This window comes from Myxocyprinus asiaticus, chromosome 44 (assembly GCF_019703515.2).
Source record: "Myxocyprinus asiaticus isolate MX2 ecotype Aquarium Trade chromosome 44, UBuf_Myxa_2, whole genome shotgun sequence".
Lineage (NCBI taxonomy): Eukaryota > Metazoa > Chordata > Actinopteri > Cypriniformes > Catostomidae > Myxocyprinus > Myxocyprinus asiaticus.
The window spans coordinates 21,169,006-21,189,980 of record NC_059387.1 but is presented as its reverse complement, the minus strand read 5'-3'; the positions used below and the strand labels follow the sequence as shown (position 1 = coordinate 21,189,980).

General features: G+C 35.6%; 1 protein-coding gene across 3 annotated transcripts; it reads left to right on the top strand.

Moving 5' to 3' along the window:
- The first annotated feature begins 504 nt into the window (after positions 1–504).
- On the top strand, positions 505–20,923 carry LOC127434792 (zinc finger and BTB domain-containing protein 47-like). 3 transcript variants are annotated; one of them, XM_051687771.1, is made up of 7 exons: positions 507–611; positions 1,408–1,491; positions 3,169–4,488; positions 8,012–8,159; positions 9,370–9,485; positions 11,452–11,596; positions 12,958–20,923. In XM_051687771.1, the coding sequence occupies exons 3-7, from the start codon at positions 3,235–3,237 to the stop codon at positions 13,347–13,349; spliced, it is 2,055 nt and encodes a 684-aa protein (XP_051543731.1). In that variant the 5' UTR covers positions 507–611; positions 1,408–1,491; positions 3,169–3,234; the 3' UTR covers positions 13,350–20,923. The 3 variants fall into 3 exon arrangements, with proteins under 3 accessions (XP_051543732.1, XP_051543731.1, XP_051543730.1); XM_051687770.1 differs by having other exon boundaries at positions 1,405–1,491; XM_051687772.1 differs by lacking the exon at positions 1,408–1,491 and having other exon boundaries at positions 505–611.
- Positions 20,924–20,975: the final 52 nt, after the last annotated feature.

The window sequence follows — 20,975 nt, the reverse complement described above, 5'->3', positions numbered from 1 at the left end:
AACACATGATAGAAAAGTAGCAGCAAAACTTCAAGCAATCGCAGAATGGTCCCATCAGTCTGTATACACTTGAGTGCACTACTACTTCTAGGCTTAAAAGATACAACTATGTAGAACTTTTTATCTTCTTTATTCCAGGATCTACTTAACGGCTGATGTGGCCCCTGTACCAAAATAATTGCACTCCCCTGAACTGCACCACCCTCAATTTAATATGTAAGACTAATATTGTAAATTGACAAGCAGATTTCCTTGAATCCCAGCAAACACACAAAAATCCCTGTTTTTTGTGAACACACAAAATGCTGCATCAATGTATGTCCTAATCTTTTTTTTTTTTTGCTGTCATTTTCAGCGACAGATAATGTGGGGGAAAAAAAACTAAGCAATAAATGTTTTGTACATGAAAAACTGTTCTGTATATTGTTTTAGTAGCATGATTAAACATGATTTAATCTATTAAAAAATTTGTAATTATGATAAATCTCCACTTTATACAGAGCAACCCCACTATTTTCAGAAGCACCCTCAGTGATTTTGATCTGGGGGGCGCCAATCGAAAATCTCACCTAGGGCGCCAACAGTGCCTGGGCCGGCCCTGGTCACTTCAGGTAAACATTTGACGTTATTTGAGAAAATATGTTAACTCAGAGCCTTATTTAAAGTGTCCGGTAATAATACCAGAAGTGCTCCCAGGCCAGTAGCATTCTAATTCATTTGTTATTGTTTATATCTGTGTTTCAGCAAGAATTTTGACAGTTGTTTACTTGCAGGGGTTTGGCCACAGTTCACGTCTGTAAATGGATATGATTAGATTTTAAATAAGGACTTCATCCTGTACACCACTTAGATGTTTTTGTGTAATAATTTGGGTGAATATAAATGTGCCTTTTAGATGCTTCTTTTCTCTCCTCTCTGGTTTGTCTTTTTTCTCTTTTTGCTTGCTGCTTCTCTTTCTCTTTGTCCATTTCCGTTTTCTCTGTGGTGTTTCTAAAGAGATGCTGTCCAGATCGAAACTTTGTCCTTTCCGATCTAAAATAAGCCAACCTTGGGAGCAGAAGGGGAGGGCATATCTGCATGCTCCACTAGCATCTGTCTGTCTCACTTTCCAGTGGACTTTTTTTCTTGAAGGCTGCTTTGAATGAGATTAGTTTGTACAAAAAAAAATTGCTTTAAAGATTTACACATTCTGATCATTTTCTTTCACCTTTATATATAGTTACTATTATTTTTTCCACTGCTTGCAAGGCACCACAATGTTCTGTAATTAATTCAGCTAGGAACATGTAACATACAGACCAAGGAGGTCGATAATACCTGGAGAGAGCTATTCATTCATGCATTTATTTGCATACTTAATTGTGATTTGTCTTTTATTTTTTGCATCAATCTAATCATCTATAGCAGGGGTCGGCAACATATGGCAAGCGTGCCACCATTGGCACGTTGAGGGATAATCACACGAGCACACGAGCAACAGCCAGTGGAGGAGTATGTTCAGTTGTATTTTATTTATATATTGTCCCTCGCACCTGCATGTCAATCTACTTTGTTTTATTTACAGTTAAATGCTATTAAATTGTGATGAAAACGGCGAAACTGCGAGTGCAATGCATGCAATCCATTCATTCATCACAAGCCACTCATACTGTGGCCCAGATCAAGTATGTCTGATTTGCCTAGGTTGCGCTGTACTGTTGAATGGATGACAGCCTATATTTTCTTGTTTTATTTGTTGTTTTTTGCATTCAGAAAGACACTTGATGTAAATAAAAAGATACCGCTATCAAACTTTTTCAACCCAACATACACTCTCCTTAAACCACATTGAGGGTGTTTACATGCACAATCTTACACCTATTATGCTTAAACAGCTTTCCTTTATTGGGGTAAGGTCAAAAAGTTAAGCATAAACAAGTTGACACAGGCCCATTATCCAGATTTTACGTTGCATGTAAACACCTTTACCTGCACTCTTACCAGCTTACCCAATGTGCGAGGTGTTGCGTGCATGCCTCTTTGCATTTTGATATCAAAAACAGAGAATACCCCCATTATTTCAAATTTCATGTAAATGCAGTTTTATTGCATTTTCTGATTTATTTGAATAAGCTGATTTTTGACAGTTTCAGCATATCGGTGTGCATGTAAACGCACTCAATAATTGTTACTCTCAAAACTTGAACTACAAAACTGCACAGTGATTAACAAGGAAAATGGCACTTCATATCAAAAAGGTCGCCGACCCCTGATCGATAGCATTATGTGTTGGTTCTCATGTAGGCCTACAGCCGACAGAAAACAAGATGTGCAGTTCTAAAATATTAAAGGAATATTCTGGGTTCAAGTTAAGCTTTATCGACAGCATTTGTGGCATAATGTTGATTACCACAAAAAAAAGAAAAATTATTTTTCGACTTGTCCCTCCTTTTTTAAAAAAAAAAGAAAAAAAAAAAGGTGAAAGTCGAGGTTACAGTGAGGCACTTACAATGGAAGTGAAAGGGGCCAATCTTTAAAGGCAGAAGTGTGAAGCTTATAATTTTATAAAAGCCCTTATATTTATTCTTCTGTTAAAGCTCTTGTATTATTTGTTGTTGTATTGAGCTGGATAGTTGTTTAAATCATTGTTTTTATGGTCGTTAAGGTTTTAGGGTTTGTTGACATTACATCGTCATGGCAACAAAGTTGTAAAATTGAAAGTAACTTTACAGGGAAAAGGTTAGTAAGCGATTTTATCACACTAGAATCATGTTAACACACATATAGTTTACGTCTTGTGGCTATACTTTTGAAACGTGAGTATTTGAAAGTTTACGGATTGGCCCCATTTACTTCCATTGTAAGTGCCTTGCTGTAAAACAGAGTTTTGATTTTTTTAAGGAAAGGAGAGACAAGTAAAAAAAAAAAAGTTGTGGTAATCAGAATTATGCCACAAATTCTGTTGATTGAACTTAATTTGTATTGAACCTGGAATATTCCTAAAACAGTACTTTTTTTGCAGTCTTACAAGCAATGGAATTTCCTTCTGGAAATGCATATCTAGTTATTAGCTAAAATATGTAATTGTTCTATTTTCTTCCAAGAAGATATAATCATCCTGTTAATCCTGTTATTATTATTTTTTGTAGATAATTTGCTTGTAAAATTAATATACATTTTCTCCTGCAGCTCATAGTGAAGAAGACTGCCAAGTTCTCTCCGGTAGAGGATGCAGCACAAAACTGTACCTTTTTAATGGACAGGCTGAATGAGCATCATCTCTACCAACCTTGCCTGTACGACGTGGACATTGTGCTGGAGTGCCAACACAGTACGTTTTCTGCCCACAAGGGTGTGCTAGCTGACCATAGCCCCTTCTTCCAGGCCCTCTTCTCACTGTACCACATAAACCTTGCCTTTGAGGTGCTGACTATCCAGGGCTTGAATCTCCTTAACTTCATCTGTACCTCCAGGCTGCTGGTGAGTGACAGCACCATCTTCTACATCCTACAATCCTTCTACATTGTTCTACAGATGAGTAATCTAGCAAGCTCATGTCACAAGCTCTTCAACAGCCAATCACTTGCCCCAGAGATGGCTAACACAGAGGGTGAGGACAATCAGATGCATCGAGAGATGAAGATGAAAGAGCTTGAGAAGATGTACACACAGCAAGGAAATGGTACTTTTTCATTGCTTGTAGAGGACAGCAGGACAACACACCTTTCAGTTAATCCCAGCCATCAGTCCAAGCACTTCTACAAAAAGGATGACAGTGGAGGGGGAGGGGCTAGTGGAGGAGGACGGGGCTTATACACAGTGGAGGGAGGAGCTGGTCTGAATGAATCTGGACTCCAGGATAGTTCGGTCTCCTTTAACAGAGAGCAGATCATTGTGGAGGTCAATCTCAACAACCAAACATTGAATGTCTCCAAAGGATCTGATGGGAAGGGCATCACCTCAAGCACCTCTGGCCTCCGTGTCCACCATCACAGCAACCTTTCTGGTGTGGAGGAGGGCAAGGAACAAAGCAATAATGAAGATGTTGGTGAGGAAGAAGAAGAGTATGAACCTGAAAAGGAAGAGTTGGAAAATTGCAGCAATAATGAGGATGGAGATGAGGAAGATGAGGAGGACAACAACCTCAACATTTCAGTTGTGGGACGTACCAGCATGGAAAGACCACGACGTGCCACACGAATATCAACAGGTGTAGAATCGGCTGTCGCCATGAAACAGACGCTAATAGGCTCCACATTAGCAGAGCGAGTTGAGGGGAGGAAGAGGAGAAAAGAGCAGGAGAGCCTGGGCCAGAAAGTAAAGCTTGAGGAAAAGCAACACTTTTCCTGTAAGAAGTGTCCTCGCATTTTTAACAACCGCTGGTATCTGGAGAAGCACATGAACGTCACTCACAACCGCATGCAGATCTGCAACAAATGCGGCAAACGCTTTTTACTGGAGAGTGAGCTACTACTGCACCATCAGACCAACTGTGAGAAAAGCATACAGGTAGATACACAGATCTCCATGTAGACATAGTAACAATATTTTAGCGTGCAATCTATAAGGCCGTTTTCACAAAGCTTTTGCTTTGAACCACACCTGAGTCAACTTAAAACGTTAGTCTGGGATGCGGTTCATGCAGCCTGATCTCATGAATATTACGTGACCATGGCAACATTTTTGCAAAACGAAATGATGTGCTTCATTACACATTTGGCTGCAGTTTCCCAGTGAAATGCCATTTCAAAAATGAAAATTCTCTAATCATTTACTCACCCTCATGCCATCCCAGATGTGTATGACTTTCTTTCTTCAGCAGAACACAAACAAAGACTTTTAGAAGAATATCTCAGCTCTGTAGGTCCATACAATGCAAGTGAATGGTGATCAGACCTTTGTAGCTCCAAAAATCATAAAAGTAATCCATATCTTCAGAAGCGATATACGCTGGCGGCCAAAAGTTTGGAATAATGTACAGATTTTGCTGTTTCGGAAGGGAATTGGTACTTTAATTCACTAAAGTGGTATTTAGCTGATCACAAAGTATAGTCAGGACATTACTGATGTAAAAAACAGCATCATCACTATTTGAAAAAAGTCATTTTTGATCAAATCTAGACAGGCCCCAGTTCCAGCAGCCATCACTCCAACACCTTATCCTTGAGTAATCATGCTAAATTGATCATTTGGTTCTAGAAAATCACTTGCCATTATAACAAACACAGTTGAAAGTTATTTGGTTAGTTGATGAAGCTTAACATTGTCTTTGTGTTTGTGTTTGTTTTTGAGTTGCCACAGTATCCAATAGACTGGCATGTCTTATGGTCAATATTAGGTCAAAAATGGCAAAAAAGAAATGTCTTTCTCTAGAAACTCATCAGTCAATCATTGTTTTGAGGAATGAAGGCTATACAATGCTTGAAATTGCCAAAAAACTGAAGATTTCATACAAAGGTGTACCCTACAGTCTTCAAAGACAAAGGACAACTATCTCGAACAAGGACAGAAAGAGATGTAGAAGGTCAGATGTACAACTAAACAAGAGGATAAGTACATCAGAGTCTCTAGTTTGAGAAATAGATGCCTCACATGTCCTCAGCTGACAGCTTCATTGAATTCTACCTGCTCAACACCAGTTTCATGTACAACAGTAAAGAGAAGACTCGGGGGTGCAGGACTTCTGGGAAGAATTACAAAGAAAAAGCCACTTTTGAAACAGAAAATCAAAAAGAAAAGGTTAGAGTGGGCAAAGAAACACAGACACTGGACAACAGATAATTGGAAAAGAGTGTTATGGATCTTAACCCCATTGACCTTTTGTGGGATCAGCTAGACTTTAAGGTGCGTGAGAAGTGCCAGACAAGACAGCCACATCTATAGCAAGTGCTACAGGAAGCATGAGGTGAAATGTCACCTGAGTATCTTGACAAACTGACAGCTAGAATGCCACGGATCTACAAAGCTGTCATTGCTGCACGTGGAGGATTTTTTGATGAGAACTCTTTGAAGTAGTTTAAGAAGTACAATTTCAAATTGTAATAGTAATTTTTCACATTATTAATGTCCTGACTATACATTGTGATCAGTTGAATGCCACTTTGGTAAATAAAAGTACCAATTTCTTTCCATAAGAGCAAAATCTGTACATTATTCCAAACTTTTGGCCGCCAGTGTAATACAGTGCATTCAGAAAGTATTCAGACCCCTTCATTTTTTTCCACATTTTGTTATGTTTCAGCCTTATGCTAAAATGCTTTAAAAAAAAATCAAATCAATCTACACTCCATACCCCATAATCACAGAGCAAAAAACAGATTTTTGATAACTTTGCAAATTTATTAAAACGAAAAAACGTAAATATCACATTGACATAAGTATTCAAACCCTTAACTCAGTACTTAGTTGAAGCACCTTTGGCGGCGATTACAGCATCAAGGGTTTTTGGGTATGATGCAGCAAGGTCTGTCCAGAGAGGTTTAATTGGGTTCAAGTTCCAGTCAAGAACCTTCAATGCAGCCGAAATTTTGTAGCCTTCCACAGATCTGTGCCTCGACACAATCCTGTCTCTGAGCTCTGCAGGCAGTTCCTTTGACCTCACGGCTTGGTTTTTGCTCTGATATGCATTTTCAGCTGTGAGACCTTATATAGACAGGTGTGTGCCTTTCCAAATCATGTCCAATCAATTGAATTAGCCACAGGTGGACTCCAATCAAAGTGTAGAAACATCTCAAAGATGATCCAGAGAAATGGGATGCAGCTGAGCTAAATTTCAAGTGTCATCGCAAAGTGTCTGAATACTTATGTCAATGTGATGTCATGTCAGTTTTTTCTTTTTAATAAATTTGCAAAGTTATAAAAAATCTAGTTTTTGCTTTGTCATTATGGGGTATGGAGTGTAGGTTGATGTGAAAAAAAATCATTTAAAGCATTTTCGACATAAGGCTGCAAAATAACAAAATGTGAAAAAAATTAAGGGGTCTGAATACTTTCTGAATTAAATGTAGGTGTGGATGAGAAACAGTAAAGACAGCCTATGGAAGTAATGTGTGTTTAAGTACTGTACTTTTAAGTGGGATTTTATCAAAATAATCAAAAAGATGAAAAACGCGTTGTTGCTGGGTCATTTGTAATAGTGACACGAGTTACCCAGAGAGGATACCCGTGGTGTTTTTCTTTCGTTTTTTTAAATAATCTTTAAATAAATCTGAGAGAAGAGCATGTTCTGGATTAAAATGTGTCAGGCCTCATTCCCAAATATATAACATCTGCAATGACACCTACATTTGCTCCAAGGTAAATTAAAGCTAATAACTGATCATTAATTAATGTATTGATTCAAGTCATAGTAAATGCAATAATAAATAGTGTTATGAGACATTATTAACAGCTCTGCTATTAATTTAACAATTTATTTGACAAAACCTTCAAATAAATATGCATTACAATGTCACTCTTCATATCAGCCCATGTAAAAAATATTATCCATTCTGTTTATGAGAATATTTTACCAAAAAAGCATCAGTTATGGTAATCTCCCATTCATTCAGTTCTGCAGTGCTTGTCAGAGCAAGAGACCGTAACTAAGGGGGGCGGAGCTTAGCGAAGGGTCAATTAGGAAATTGTACTTTTGTATGGTGTCATGGTTCATTTGACAAATTCATTCATCAATTTAAATGAATTTGATTTCTTAAAAGTGAGCTATACACTTTGAACTAAATATTAATTTAGAGGTGCCCTTTGTAATACTCATTGTTCAGAAAAAAACAGTTATTGGAAGTGCACTCTAAGAATTATAAAGTCCTGTTTTCCAAAAAAAAGGTCGATACTAGATGACGTCACTACGGTGGTTAATTTTGTGAATGCGAATGCAATGGGAAAAGTCTCTTCGGGTGTTCCGTTCCTCATAACAGTTCTAATCTAGAAAGTTACAAAGGGAAAAGTACCAGGACTATAGGTAGGAAAGGGCCTATTAACCCTTAAGGAACTGTTTTGTCTAATGCATTTCAATTAGATCCTCTGATCTTTATAGTGCGTGACCTGTGGGAAAGCCTTTAAAAAGCTTTGGTCTTTACACGAACACAACAAGATTGTCCATGGATATGCAGAGAAGAGGTTCTCATGTGAAATCTGTGAAAAGAAGTTCTACACCATGGCCCACGTCAGGAAACACATGGTTGGTGAGTACTGGGTCATGATCCATCTTATGTTACAATAATCTGTGCAGAAAATTGTACAAGGTTCAATTTCAAAACATTAATTTGATGTCAGAACATTTCCATTTAAGAATAGTGTTAAATTGTACTGACTTTCTGTAAAACACAGTCCACAAAACCTCAAGGTCTCCATGACAAAGTATGAGTATGACAAAAATTTTGTATGACAAAAGTTTGTGAGAAGCATGTTAATTCAATCCAACAAACCCGCAATGCTACATGTAAATAAATACCCTGCACCTCACTCATTCAAGCATTTCTTCCTCCATCCCTTCCCCAATCCTGTTCTCTCTCCCTCAATAGTTCATGTCCTTTAAACTTCAAGATGTGTCTCAGCTCAAGCCCTTCATTCGCAGGCATCAAGCCACACGTCTTTAAACTTTATCCATATTGTGCATTACAACAAATGAACTCATGGATCCAAATAACACCAAAGATTACCTCCTCCTGTCACAGCTAGGTGGCAGTCACGATGCTGCTAAAATACAGCAGCTCTGTCAAATGCACAAAGACATATTGTAGTGGAAATTAACCTTGAGGCTGAAGTACTGTAATACAGCACACCCAGGTCCTGACCTTTTTTTACCAAATGATACTTTCATCTCCTGAAGCCTGATCTTCCCAGAGCTCGATCAAACACAATAGTGAAGTACTCAGCTCTCTGCTGCATGGGGGAAAGCAGCCACTGTGACCTTGCTTTACCGTCTATAGCAGACAGAGTTGAGGACAGAGGCTGTATTGTTTAATCAGCCATGACAGCAGAGAGGAAATCTCTTATCAAGAGTGCTTCCTCTAACAAAACCCACTCCATTGTCCACAGGGCAGCGAATGACACTTCCTCACATGACACTGTAAAACCAAATGCAGTAATAATGTAGTGCTTTATTATAAGATGACATTAGATGTAATTTACGTGGGAGAAACTGGCTATTTCTCTAGCTGCCCTCGTGGAAAAAATTTATGACACGAAGAAATGTATGTTTTATACTACCAATTCATCTTATTGTCAACTGATTTTGGTTTTAGCATTAGACAGTTAGATGTGTCTTTTTCTCTCATATTTATAATGAGCAATTTCTTCATTAAAACTTAATAGAATCAATTTTTGTTCATTTTTGTTTGTAGTCAGTTATTTTACTTTAGTAAGTGTGATTGTTGTTGCATTTATCTGCAGCTCACACTAAGGACATGCCATTCACTTGTGAGACATGTGGAAAGTCCTTCAAACGCAGCATGTCTCTTAAAGTGCATTCTCTGCAGCATTCTGGAGAAAAACCCTTCAAGTGTGAGGTGAGTTAAAAGACACCAGTGTTCAATAAATAATTAAATGTAATATATTGGTTGCACTTTATTTTACATTATGTGTACCTTTAGTTTACTTACAGTAAGTACAGTAGTACTTACCTAAGAACGTACTGAGTAATATTAGGTAATTACATGTACTTAATGTGGTTTAATGTTAGGGTTAGATTTAGATTTAGGGTTAGAATCTAGTAATTACTGTAGTTGTTGTAATTATATAGTACGTACATGTAGAACAAAACTGTAAAATAAAGTGCTACCAATAAATGTATTAATTAATAATAATCACAAGAACCAGAATCCACACTCCAAATATATTTTAGCCTGTTTTTAAGATTTACGCATATTAATTTATTAAAAATAATTCCATCAAATTGAATTGCGTAATTTTTAGCTAAATTAAGTTAATAAAACATAAAGGAATGTTCCGGGTTCAATACAAGTAAAGCTCAATCGACAGCATTCATGGTATAATGTTGATTACCACAAAAATGTATTTCGACTTGTTTCTCCTTTTCTTAAAAAAAAAAAAAAAGAATTAAAAATCGAGGTTACATTGAGGCACTTACAATAGAAGTGAATGGGGGCCAATTTTTGAATGTTAAAATACTCACTGTTTTAATAGTATAGCCATAAGACATAAAGGATATGCGTGTAAACATGATTTTAGTGTGATAAAATACTTACAAACCTTTTCTGTGTAAAGTTATAATCAGTTTTACTACTTTGTTACCATGACGATGTAATGTCAAAAAGCCCTAAAACAACTGTAAAATTACAATTTAAACGACTTCACAACTCAAATAATACACAAGTTTTAACAGAAGAATTAATGTAAGTGCTTTTATAAAATTATAAGCTTCACATTTCTTTGTTTAAACCCTCCAAAAATTGGCCACATTCACTTTCATTGTCCCTATTCAATTTGTTATTAAATTTAAATGTGTAAATCTTAAAAATAGGCTAAAATATTTTTTGAATGCATTTTATAAGCAGATGTACATTAAACCCTAGAATGCAAATGCAAAATACCCCCCTAAAATGCAAATGTGGGTCGAAAAAAGATCCAGGTAAAAATCATATGCTTATTCTTTATAAAACTGTAATGGTAATTGTATTAATAATTTCATATTTTAAATGGTTCATATATCTTTTATTCAGTTCTGAAGAGTAAACACATTAAAAATTAAACACATTGAAAATTGAGGAGTTTTTGGTGACTATAAATAGGCCTGTATAACAGTGGTATGGGCAACACATGTAACATGTAACACATGAAATGTCTTAACAACCCTATCCACACAAACCAGTACAATGGACTCGGATTCAGTGTTTTTTTCATTTTTTTTATGAAAAACGTAGTAATAAACTTGTAAAGTTACAATCTTGTGTACTAAAATGAAGAGTGAAACAGTGAATAACGTTATTTGTAGTGAGGAGTGGTGAGGCATAATGGGGAAAAAAAGAAAAGTTGCATGTTTAAACAAACTTAGAAGAGGGCTCCTTGAGGTCTCTCCCTGTAATAGGTATAATGTCATGCACACTGGATAAAAGCAAGGGCTGAATGACAACTTCATTTTATTGCTATACTTTTTTTATTGCTACTTGCATACTACACACATACTGTAACTACTGTATGTATTAAATATGAAATTGGACATGGTAGTAAACATTTAATTACATAAATTAACACATTTTTTTAAATAAAACTATTACAAGTTTAATACCAGTGTATTACAAATGTAATACAATTGCTAATTGCATTGATTACCATAGTAAACATATATGGGTCATGACTCATGATCAGATATGCCTTAATTGAGGAATACCTGAAGTGTCAGATGACAGACCGCTTTATGTCTTAAAAATTAGACAACTGGGTTTTTGCACCGCATATGCATTTTAGGGTTAATCAACTGTATCTATCACTGAGATGCTGCCTCTGATGTTGTAGAACTGTAGTGAAAGGTTCCAGTACAAATACCAGCTGCGGTCTCATATGAGCATCCATATCGGACACAAGCAGTTCATGTGTCAGTGGTGTGGGAAAGACTTCAACATGAAGCAGTACTTTGATGAACACATGAAGACTCACACTGGTAGGACCCGCATGTAGTTATCATATTCAAGTAAAGAGTAGGAATGTTTCCATTGTGTTGATTCTCTTACACTTTAAAATGTTCTATTCATATGTTTGACTTGTTTTGTAATAAAACTATCCTTCAAAATAAATTTACCTGAGGAGCAAAACTGTATAAGGTATTAAGACTTGTTTTCTAAGACTATATTTTGAACAAAAGTGTATTTCATTTTGTTCCATTGGCAGAATTTTTCATTTTCTTTAAGTGCAAACCTCACTAAACTGATCTTGGATCAGGATATAGATATTTTTTTGTGTAAAACAACATGAAGCTACTTCATAAATTTGCAGGTATCTTATACTCATAAGTTGTTTTAATATATATATACGTATATATACTGTATATATTGATAGATAGATAGATAGATACTGTGTATATATATAAAGATAGATATAGATATATACTGTGTATATACACGTATATATATATATATATATATATATATATATATATATATATATATATATATATATATGTGTGTGTGTGTGTGTATTTATATAATGATTATTAAATAATAATATGTTGTGGATTTCTATAAGAGATGTGCATGAGTAATTGATTAATTGAGTACTCGTTCAGCTTTAAATATTTGACTAAGTAACAACATTTTTAGACATCCAGTATTTTATCTCCTCAAGGCAGGAGAAGGAGCATCTATTGTTTGTCCTGACGGGGAGATACAGTTGAGAATCATCGGCATAACAGTGATGAGAGATATTATATTTTTTAAAGATAGAGTCCAGAGGAAGCATATACAGAGAAAATAGTAGAGGACCCAAGATGGAACCCTGCGGAACGCCACATGTGATGGGTGCTGAAGGTTTTGGCATTGCTGACAGACAAAGTTGTTTCTTTAAGATAAAAGGCAGACCATTTTAAAACTGGCCATTGCATGCCAACCACATTCTCAATGCGATTTAGGAGGATATTGTTATCTATAGTGTCAAATGCTGCACTAAGATCTAGTAGAATTAAAATGGCAACATTTCCAGAGTCAAGGGAGAGCAAAATATCATTAGTTACCCGAAACAGGGCAGATTCAGTGCTGTGCAATGCCCTGAAGCCAGATTGGAATTTGTTTTTTGATGTGTGAGAGTACTCAACTACAAATTTACTCTGAATGCCGATGCCAAATTCCAATAAATGAATGAAAGCATGTTTTAGTGCCAGGAAGTGATTTAATTTAGTGCTGATCTTAAAAATTACAAAACCAAACACAGTAGAGGTGTGATACTCTACATTTTTATTATTATTATTATGATCAGTTAACATGTCAGTAATTCCCAAGCCTGTTTTTTCCATGTTTCTGTCTTCTCTAGGAGAGAAACCTTACATCTGTGAGATCTGTGGAAAAAGCTTCACGAGCCGACCCAATATGAAACGACACCGTCGCACTCACACAGGCGAGAAGCCATACCCATGTGACGTTTGCGGCCAGCGATTCCGCTTCTCCAATATGCTTAAAGCACACAAGGAGAAGTGCTTCCAGGTCAACAACCCTATCGACCCCAACTCTCTAAACCTGGACACCACATCAGTTGATATGGACACACCCGCCAATCAGATAGCCAGCCAGCCCATGACCCCTCCCGGCGAGGCGTCGAGTCTCCACCAGGTCAAGTCCCTCTCACTTCCCTTTGTTCACTCGATTGTAGGTCTTCCCTCTCCACCACCCCTGTTTTCCACTGAAAAGGTTAACTCCAATAACTAAGTTTAGGTTTAAGTTTGGAGGTCCTTTGATTGTTTATTGTCTGAAACCCAAAGCTTGCAGTAGCTCCACTGATTCCCTTTGAGCTTTGTGATTTGCATCAGATGTGAGTTGCTTGCACAGGGATTTCCAAACGTGCTGAGCGAAATCGAAGACTTTTGGCAGGTGCTTGAACAGTGTGTGACACTAAGTATTCCTTTAAACTGTGCAAATGTTCACTTATATTATTCTCATAGAGATATTTTATATACTGTTAAAATAAGCTTCTAGTATTGCCGAAAGAAAATGTTCTGATTATTTTTGTTGAGTATGTTGCATTTTTCTGTGAGCTACAGGATTAGCATTAAGCATTATATTTCTGCATTTTACAGACATTCATGTTTTGTCCCTTTTGTCTAACATAAGTTAAAATCTTAGTTCACTCAATAATGAAAATTCTACTGTCATTTACTCACCCTCATGGTGTTCTAAACCTGAACCGAATGGAGACTGAAACTATCTGTCCCTTATATTCTATCAAGCATCTCCATTTGTGTTTCACTGAACAAAGAAATTCAGAGTTTGGAACAACATAAGGGTGAGTAAATGATGACAAAATTTTCCTTTTTTTGGGTGAACTATGCCTTTAAGAGTCGAGATTAGACATTCATGCTGAAGAGAGTCAGTGTTGTACAAATATGAGAGCTACCGGTACATTCCTAATGAGCCCCTAAAGGGTCAAGGTAGTGGGGAAAAAAATTAGTTGGGTGGGGAAAAAAGAAGCAATTCCTTTTGCGTTCTCTCACAAAACTTTGCGTTCCCCCGATAATTTTTGCGTGCTCTCGCAAAACCTTTGCGTTCTCTTGCAAATACGTTTGCGTTCTCTCGCAAAATGTGCATCATAATGACAGTCTTCTGCTAGATCTCATGTGTATTCCAGCATTATTCCAGCTTTTGAGTTCAACAAGAAGAGAAAGCCAGTGCAATGAAAGAGTGAAGCCCAAAAGACAATACTCATAATCTTCAATTTATGAATGTGTGAAAATAAAGACAACACCATTAAAATGACATTAAATGCGAGTGGTCTAATGGAAATGGAATGCTGTGGCGCACAATTGAATTGCATATTATTATTGTTTTTGTCGTTGTTGTGATGGTGTTTCCCTCTCCATTAATAAAACAATAAAAAATGCTTCATTATGTGTGGTGACTGAAGGTTTTGGGCTTTAAAATAACGGAACTCGGAACTCACTTTTAAATCATTCGTATTTTTGTTTGGAACAACCCTTTAGTTTAGCCACCATGATTGCTCTCCCTTCAGAGTGCCCTGTGGAGGCATCATTTATGTGGTTTGGTACGTGTCAGCGTTGAATGATTGACTCATTCATAACACAATTGTCGTTGGCGCATGATAAATGGCCACATAAACATACATACATATAAAATAATAGTTGATATTTTAGCATATGATATTCAAATTCCATTAGGCCTGTAGTTTGGGAAAAAATGCTACATATATTAAAACGGTCATTTATTTTAGCATTTTCTTTTTAAATATTGCGTTTTGAATTGCATTCAAATCATATATTTTCTGTTTTGTTTGTTTTGCATTGCCATATATCAGATTTATATATGATGTAATGATGCAATACAGAAAGGAGTCACTGTATCTTCTCACTCTTTACATATTTACAAGATACAGATTTCCACAAAAAGTAGGCACCGGCACCTGTCACCTCGACTTATCGCTCATAAATGCAATAGCCTGCAGAGCATTCAGGAGAGGGAATGCATATACGAGAGCACGAGTTTTGCGAGAGAATGCATAGTTTTGCGAGAGGACACAAAATAATTTGTGAGAGAACGCATAGTTTCTCAGGGGAACGCAAAAGTTTTGCGAGTGCGCGCAAAGTTTTTTGGGGGAATGCAAAGTTTTGCGAGATAACGCAAAAGCATTTGCTTATTTTTTTCCCATGCCACAAATTTTTTACACACCACCTTGGCCCTTTAGGGGCTCCATACATTCCCACTTGCCAACACAAGATAAACAAATACTGAGCTGTAACAGCAGAGGGCGCTGTAAGACGTGACAGTTGCAAAGTAACTTTTCAGCCAATAAAAATGTAGCAGCTATATTTCCCTGCCATAACCAAATCCACATTAATTGCAGTAACCAAACCCATTTAGCTTTATGTATAATCACTCCAGCACCTTATTTTAAACCGTTGATGTATTGTATTTATATTGTCCTGTCTAATTTGTATTCTGACAATTTGTTAAAGTTTTGCCACATTTGCCGGGGTATCTTTGTATATTTGCAGAGTTGTGAAGAATCTGTGCAGGGCACAGGTTGTCAAGTTGGTTTGTGTCAAAGGTTTTATGTAGCAGAGGCATTTGAAAATACTTTTAGACTCTTAAAAAAAAACATGTTATCATTTTAAAAAATTCCAAAGAAGGATGTTTTGCATTTTTGTTTTTCTCTCTAATTTTTTAAAAGTTGCAGAGCACTTTAATGTCAGTTTTGGCCATATAGAGCATGTACAGTAATGGCAAAAATCTGAAATGCCTAAACCACTTTTGAAGAATTTAGAGTGAAACGGAGTGTGTTTTGTTTGCACGGAGACAGTGTTTGGTTCCAATATTTTTTTTTTTTTTTTTGGAAAACATTTGTTGAATGTCTTAAATGCTTTATGGTACAACATACATTTCCAAACACGTTTATCAACTTTTTTCAATGATTTTATTTTTTTGTCACATATATTCAGTCACTGTTACATGATGTTTTTACATGACATCAGACTTGGGTATGTGAATAACTTAAATAACTAGATTAGTCAAATGATGGAAAATGTAGCCCTGTAATGTCATATTTAATATTATAGTTTTTTTGCCCTAATATAATAATTATACTATAATTATAACTATTAGACTTAGATGTCTGCAAAAAAGGTAAAACCAAGTCAAGAAAGGAATAGCCCTGTTTTTATGATAAATGTTGGCCTGCCGTGCACTTTGGTCTTGTGAGACTCTTGTACGCTATAAAAATGGCCTTGTTGAGAGGCCACTTAGAATCTGAACAGACTGGAGATACCAGAGATTTTATAGAAAATATGTACAATTAATTACCCTGTATCAGAGAAAAATAGTTAAACACTTGTAACATTTCTTGGAGCAGGAAAATGTAGTAACTATAGTAGGTATTACCTAATATATACACATATATACAGTATAAATATAGTCTGTAAATATATTATATAGCTATTGTAAGTTTCTGTTGAATCTCTTTTTCTTGTTTACGTTCTTCATAGAGTCAAATAAATGTGATGAGATATGGAGTATGGAATTAATGAAAGAACTTGCAAGATGGAAAGAAGCTTTTATATCAGTAATAAGCTCTAAAAGTTTACCTTGCATCTTTAATCTAACTTGTACGCTTTACCTTACGTTGCTCACATTACAACAGCCATGTTCCTCCTGAGATAAGAACTTTCTCAGGTAATGTCAAAAGGTTTTAATTGGCCCAGTCGAATAGCCAGTTAAAGTAATATTCCGGGTTCAATAAGAGTTAAGCTCAATCGACAGCATTTGTGGGGTAATATTGATTACCACAAATTTATTTTGACTTGCCCCTGCTTTTCTTGAGGCACTTACAATGGATGTGAATGGGGCCAATCTGTAAACATTAAAATACTCACTTTTTCAAAAGTGTTTCTAAAAGTTGGTCAATTTGTTTTATCTGCTAACTTTTAAAAGACATATTAAGACAATGGAAGACAGTTTGGTGGTCATAACTAGCAGTGGGGTCACTATGACAAACATGCCTTAAGTGTTTAAGGGAATAGAGCTGCCATGATTATGAATGTGTTGATTAAAATGTATTCAGTGAATTGAATGCAAAAGATAATGTTGATGCTACTGATCTGAGCACTTTAGCAGAGAGCATCACCAGGATGAGTCATGGGCGTTTTCACACTTAGTTCGTTTGAATACTCCAAACGGTCTCAGAGCGATATAACATGTATATGTGAACAACCCAAATGATCTCAGACCCCACCCCCAAAAGGTCCCATAAACGAACCGATCTCAGACCACCTGTTCTGATCTGAGTACGGTTAGTTTGCGGGTCCTTTTGTGGGTCGATTGATTGTTGCTATGTGAAGGCGAAGAGGTACCAGTCCGTTTTGTTTTTTGTTATGTCATAAGTACCTCGAGGCTTGCCATTCAGCTGCATTATATAATCGCCTTATCAAGATTATTTTATCTAACTGTGATTATTGTGAACTTTAAATTGCACTCACATTTTACTGTCCAAATAAGCGAATTTTAAGCGAATATAGAAATACCATGACTACCATGGCCGCGTTGTTATCTGAGCACTCCAAATGAAACCGGCCGCAGTCAGAGCAGCTTCTGAAGAGTGCGTGAAGATTAACTGCTTTGAAGTGTTGTGATGCGCATGCCGTTTGCTGAAGTTCGCACCAAACTCCCACGAAAATACAATCTATTTTGATAGTGAAAGCAAAGCTCTCCGTTTCACTTTAATTTAATGTTTGCATAATGGCTAATGATTTGGGTTCATTAATATAAGCAGTGTTAATGACACGCAGGAGGAGACGCCCGCTTTATTTCTGTTGAGAAACATATTTTCAAATAGTCATAGAATTTCGTTTCATTTTCCTTCATGAGAAACAAGGGTTTGTGGGTTTAATCGGAAACCCTTAACATAATGTGAAAGTAAAGAATTTAGGACAGAAATATATTACTATTGCATAATGTTAATAGAATAGATTAGAATAGAATTGGCTGGGTTGTCTGGGTTATATTATAAACTGTGTAAATGTAAAGTTAACCAAAAAGAGGGACATGTTTTAAGTATTTGGAAATATTTGAACATTGAAAATATAATTTTTTATATCATTCTATTCCTGTGCAATATTTTAAGTTGTTAAAGCCTTAAAGGAAATCATATAGCCCTATTATGTGATTCCAAGTTATATACATTACTACTTAAGGTGAATGTGTATTCAGCAAACATACACCTTAAGAAGTGACAATTTATCATCATAATCACAATTATATGTATGCCAGTTTATTGTTAGCCAAATGACATACAGTAATCGTGACTGCCATGGGGTCTGAGTTCTGAAGGAATTGTGGTATGAACCACATCAATGCAAAAAGGACCAAAAATGAAACTAGGTCCTCTTTTAAGTCCACTTACATTGTGAACACCAAAAGCACTGAGGTCATTTGCAGCTGGTTCCCTTTTTGGTTCACTTTAACTGAATTGGGTTTGGTTCATTTTAAACAGACTATATGTGAAACCACCAAGAGATCTTTAATGAGGAATGATGTATTTTTTATTTCTTGGTAGAGTATCTTAATTATGTGCCAGATGATGATTGTGTAAACCTTTTATCGCTGAAATTTTTGCCACGGATTGAATCCTGTTGTCAGTTTATATATACATATATACAGTATATATACAGTGTGTGTGTGTGTGTGTGTGTATATATATATATATATATATATATATATATATATATATATATATATATATATACACACTCACACACAGTGTATATATACAGTACTGTGCAAAGGTTTTAGGCACTTCTGAAAAATGTTGCATAGTGAGGATGTCTTCAAAAATAATAACATAAATAGTTTTCATTTATCACTTAATGTCATACAAAGTCCAGTAAACATGAAAAAGCTAAATTAATATTCGGTGTGACCACCTTTGCCTTTAAAACAACACCAATTCTCCTAGGTACACCAGGACACAGTTTTTCTTGGTTGTTGGCAGATAAAATGTTCCAAGCTTCTTGGAGAATTCACCACAGTTCTTCTATCTATTTAGGCTGTCTCAATTGCTTCTGTCTCTTTATGTAATCCCAGATTGACACAATGTTTAGTGGGGGGCTGTTGCAGGGCTCCCTGTTCTTCTATTCTAATCTTTTCTATTTGCAATAGTAATGTTTTGGAGTCTAACATTTATATTTCCTATTGACACACTAAAGCTGAAGATATAAATAACCATCTTAAGACAAATACTTTTGTGAAACATCTTAAGTGCCTAAGACTTTTGCACAGTACTGTATGTATATAATATTTTTAATGGAATATCCTACCTGTTGCACCTTACATCCTGCTCACTTTAGTACAATCTTGACTTTTTTGCATCCGTATTTAGTGATTGTTAATATATTTAAATGTGTTGCAACTTTGTTTTATCTTTATATTTTAAAAATACATAAAGAACCCCTTTAAAGCTTAAGCTTTAAGGCTTTGAAATGTGTTAGTGTATTACTGAATTGAAAATGTAAACACTTCTCCAGAACGTGTTAGGATACACATTGCACTTACTTTATAGTCAGAATGTCCTTTTTCACTTTTCCTCTTTACTTTCCTTAACATAAAAAGCAATACTTCTGAAGAACTTAATTCAGTCTTTAGCCACCATTTGCCCATCTTTTCATTTATCTTTTTTTCTCTCTCTCTCTCTCTCTCTCTCTCTCTCTTTTAAGTCTTATTATCTTTACTGACAAAGTGTGGAGCTAAATTGCACAAAGGTACATACTGGTTACCTCCATCTCTGGAGATATTGTGGTTCATGTAAATGGCTATAGAGGAGCTAAATGTTTTGATTTGGTGCATTTAGAAGATGTTTGTGAAGCAGAATAAAAGGTGGAAGTCTTAAGTTGTACTATTTTATGTTATAGTGTGTATTCCTGGTTTGCTGCTCATTGAGGAAAAAAATGGGATGCTTGTGGCCTTCTTATTTTCTTACTTTAAATACATTTCTTTAAATGATTTTGAATAGAGGTTAAGCTTTGTATTAAGAAGGAGATTTGTCTGTTTGTTCTAGTGTGTGCTATCCTTTGTAATAGGTTAAACATTAAGTAAGAGAGAAAGATAATAATGATTTGCACTTTGGAGCTTGGAGAGTTGATTTTGTCTTATTGTCTGTGTTTAATTTTTGTAAAAATCACTCACCACTTATTATCTTCTAAATAAATTTTAAAACCAAATTAAAATATGTAATCACTTTTTTCCTAAACTAGCAGTTAACATAATACCTTAACTTACCCATACTTTCAACGTGTTAAATCAATCATAAGTGTGGCTGTTCCTACATTTTAATTCTATACATTAGTATGTAAACTCAATGTCTAAGTTAACATTTTTGTACAAAGACAACATGCAGACAGTAGTCGTGCTGGTTCTGTCAACAGCATACTAAAACAATACAAAGACTAGAGTCTAGCGGTGCTAATAACATGCTGTATTTTATGTCATTTATTGTACCAGATAGTATTTATTGTCTGTACCAAAACAAAATAAAAGTATAATTTCTATAGTGAACTAATTTAAATATCACTCAAAAAAAATTTGTGTTGTTTTTTTTAAAGCAAATGTTTCTGTCATACTGTTTGAATTATACAGAATAAAACAGAAATGATATATTAACAATATGTTGAAAACAATAACATTGTACACATTGTAACACTAGAAGCTGCTGGAAAAAGAAAGTAAAGCAATTTACAAATATCTGATGTTCATGTCTTTTCAACTGATTGTTGATTCATAAAGAGTGTGATATGAATATAAATATGAATTCTTTTCATTTAATTTAATTTATTTTCA

Coding starts and splice junctions, on each gene's coding strand:
- LOC127434792 (XM_051687772.1), top strand. CDS start 3,235: ATGGACAGGCTGAATGAGCATCATCTCTACCAACCTTGCCTGTACGAC. Junction 4,489..8,011: donor ACTGTGAGAAAAGCATACAG/GTAGATACACAG, acceptor TGATCTTTATAG/TGCGTGACCTGTGGGAAAGC. Junction 8,160..9,369: donor CGTCAGGAAACACATGGTTG/GTGAGTACTGGG, acceptor ATTTATCTGCAG/CTCACACTAAGGACATGCCA.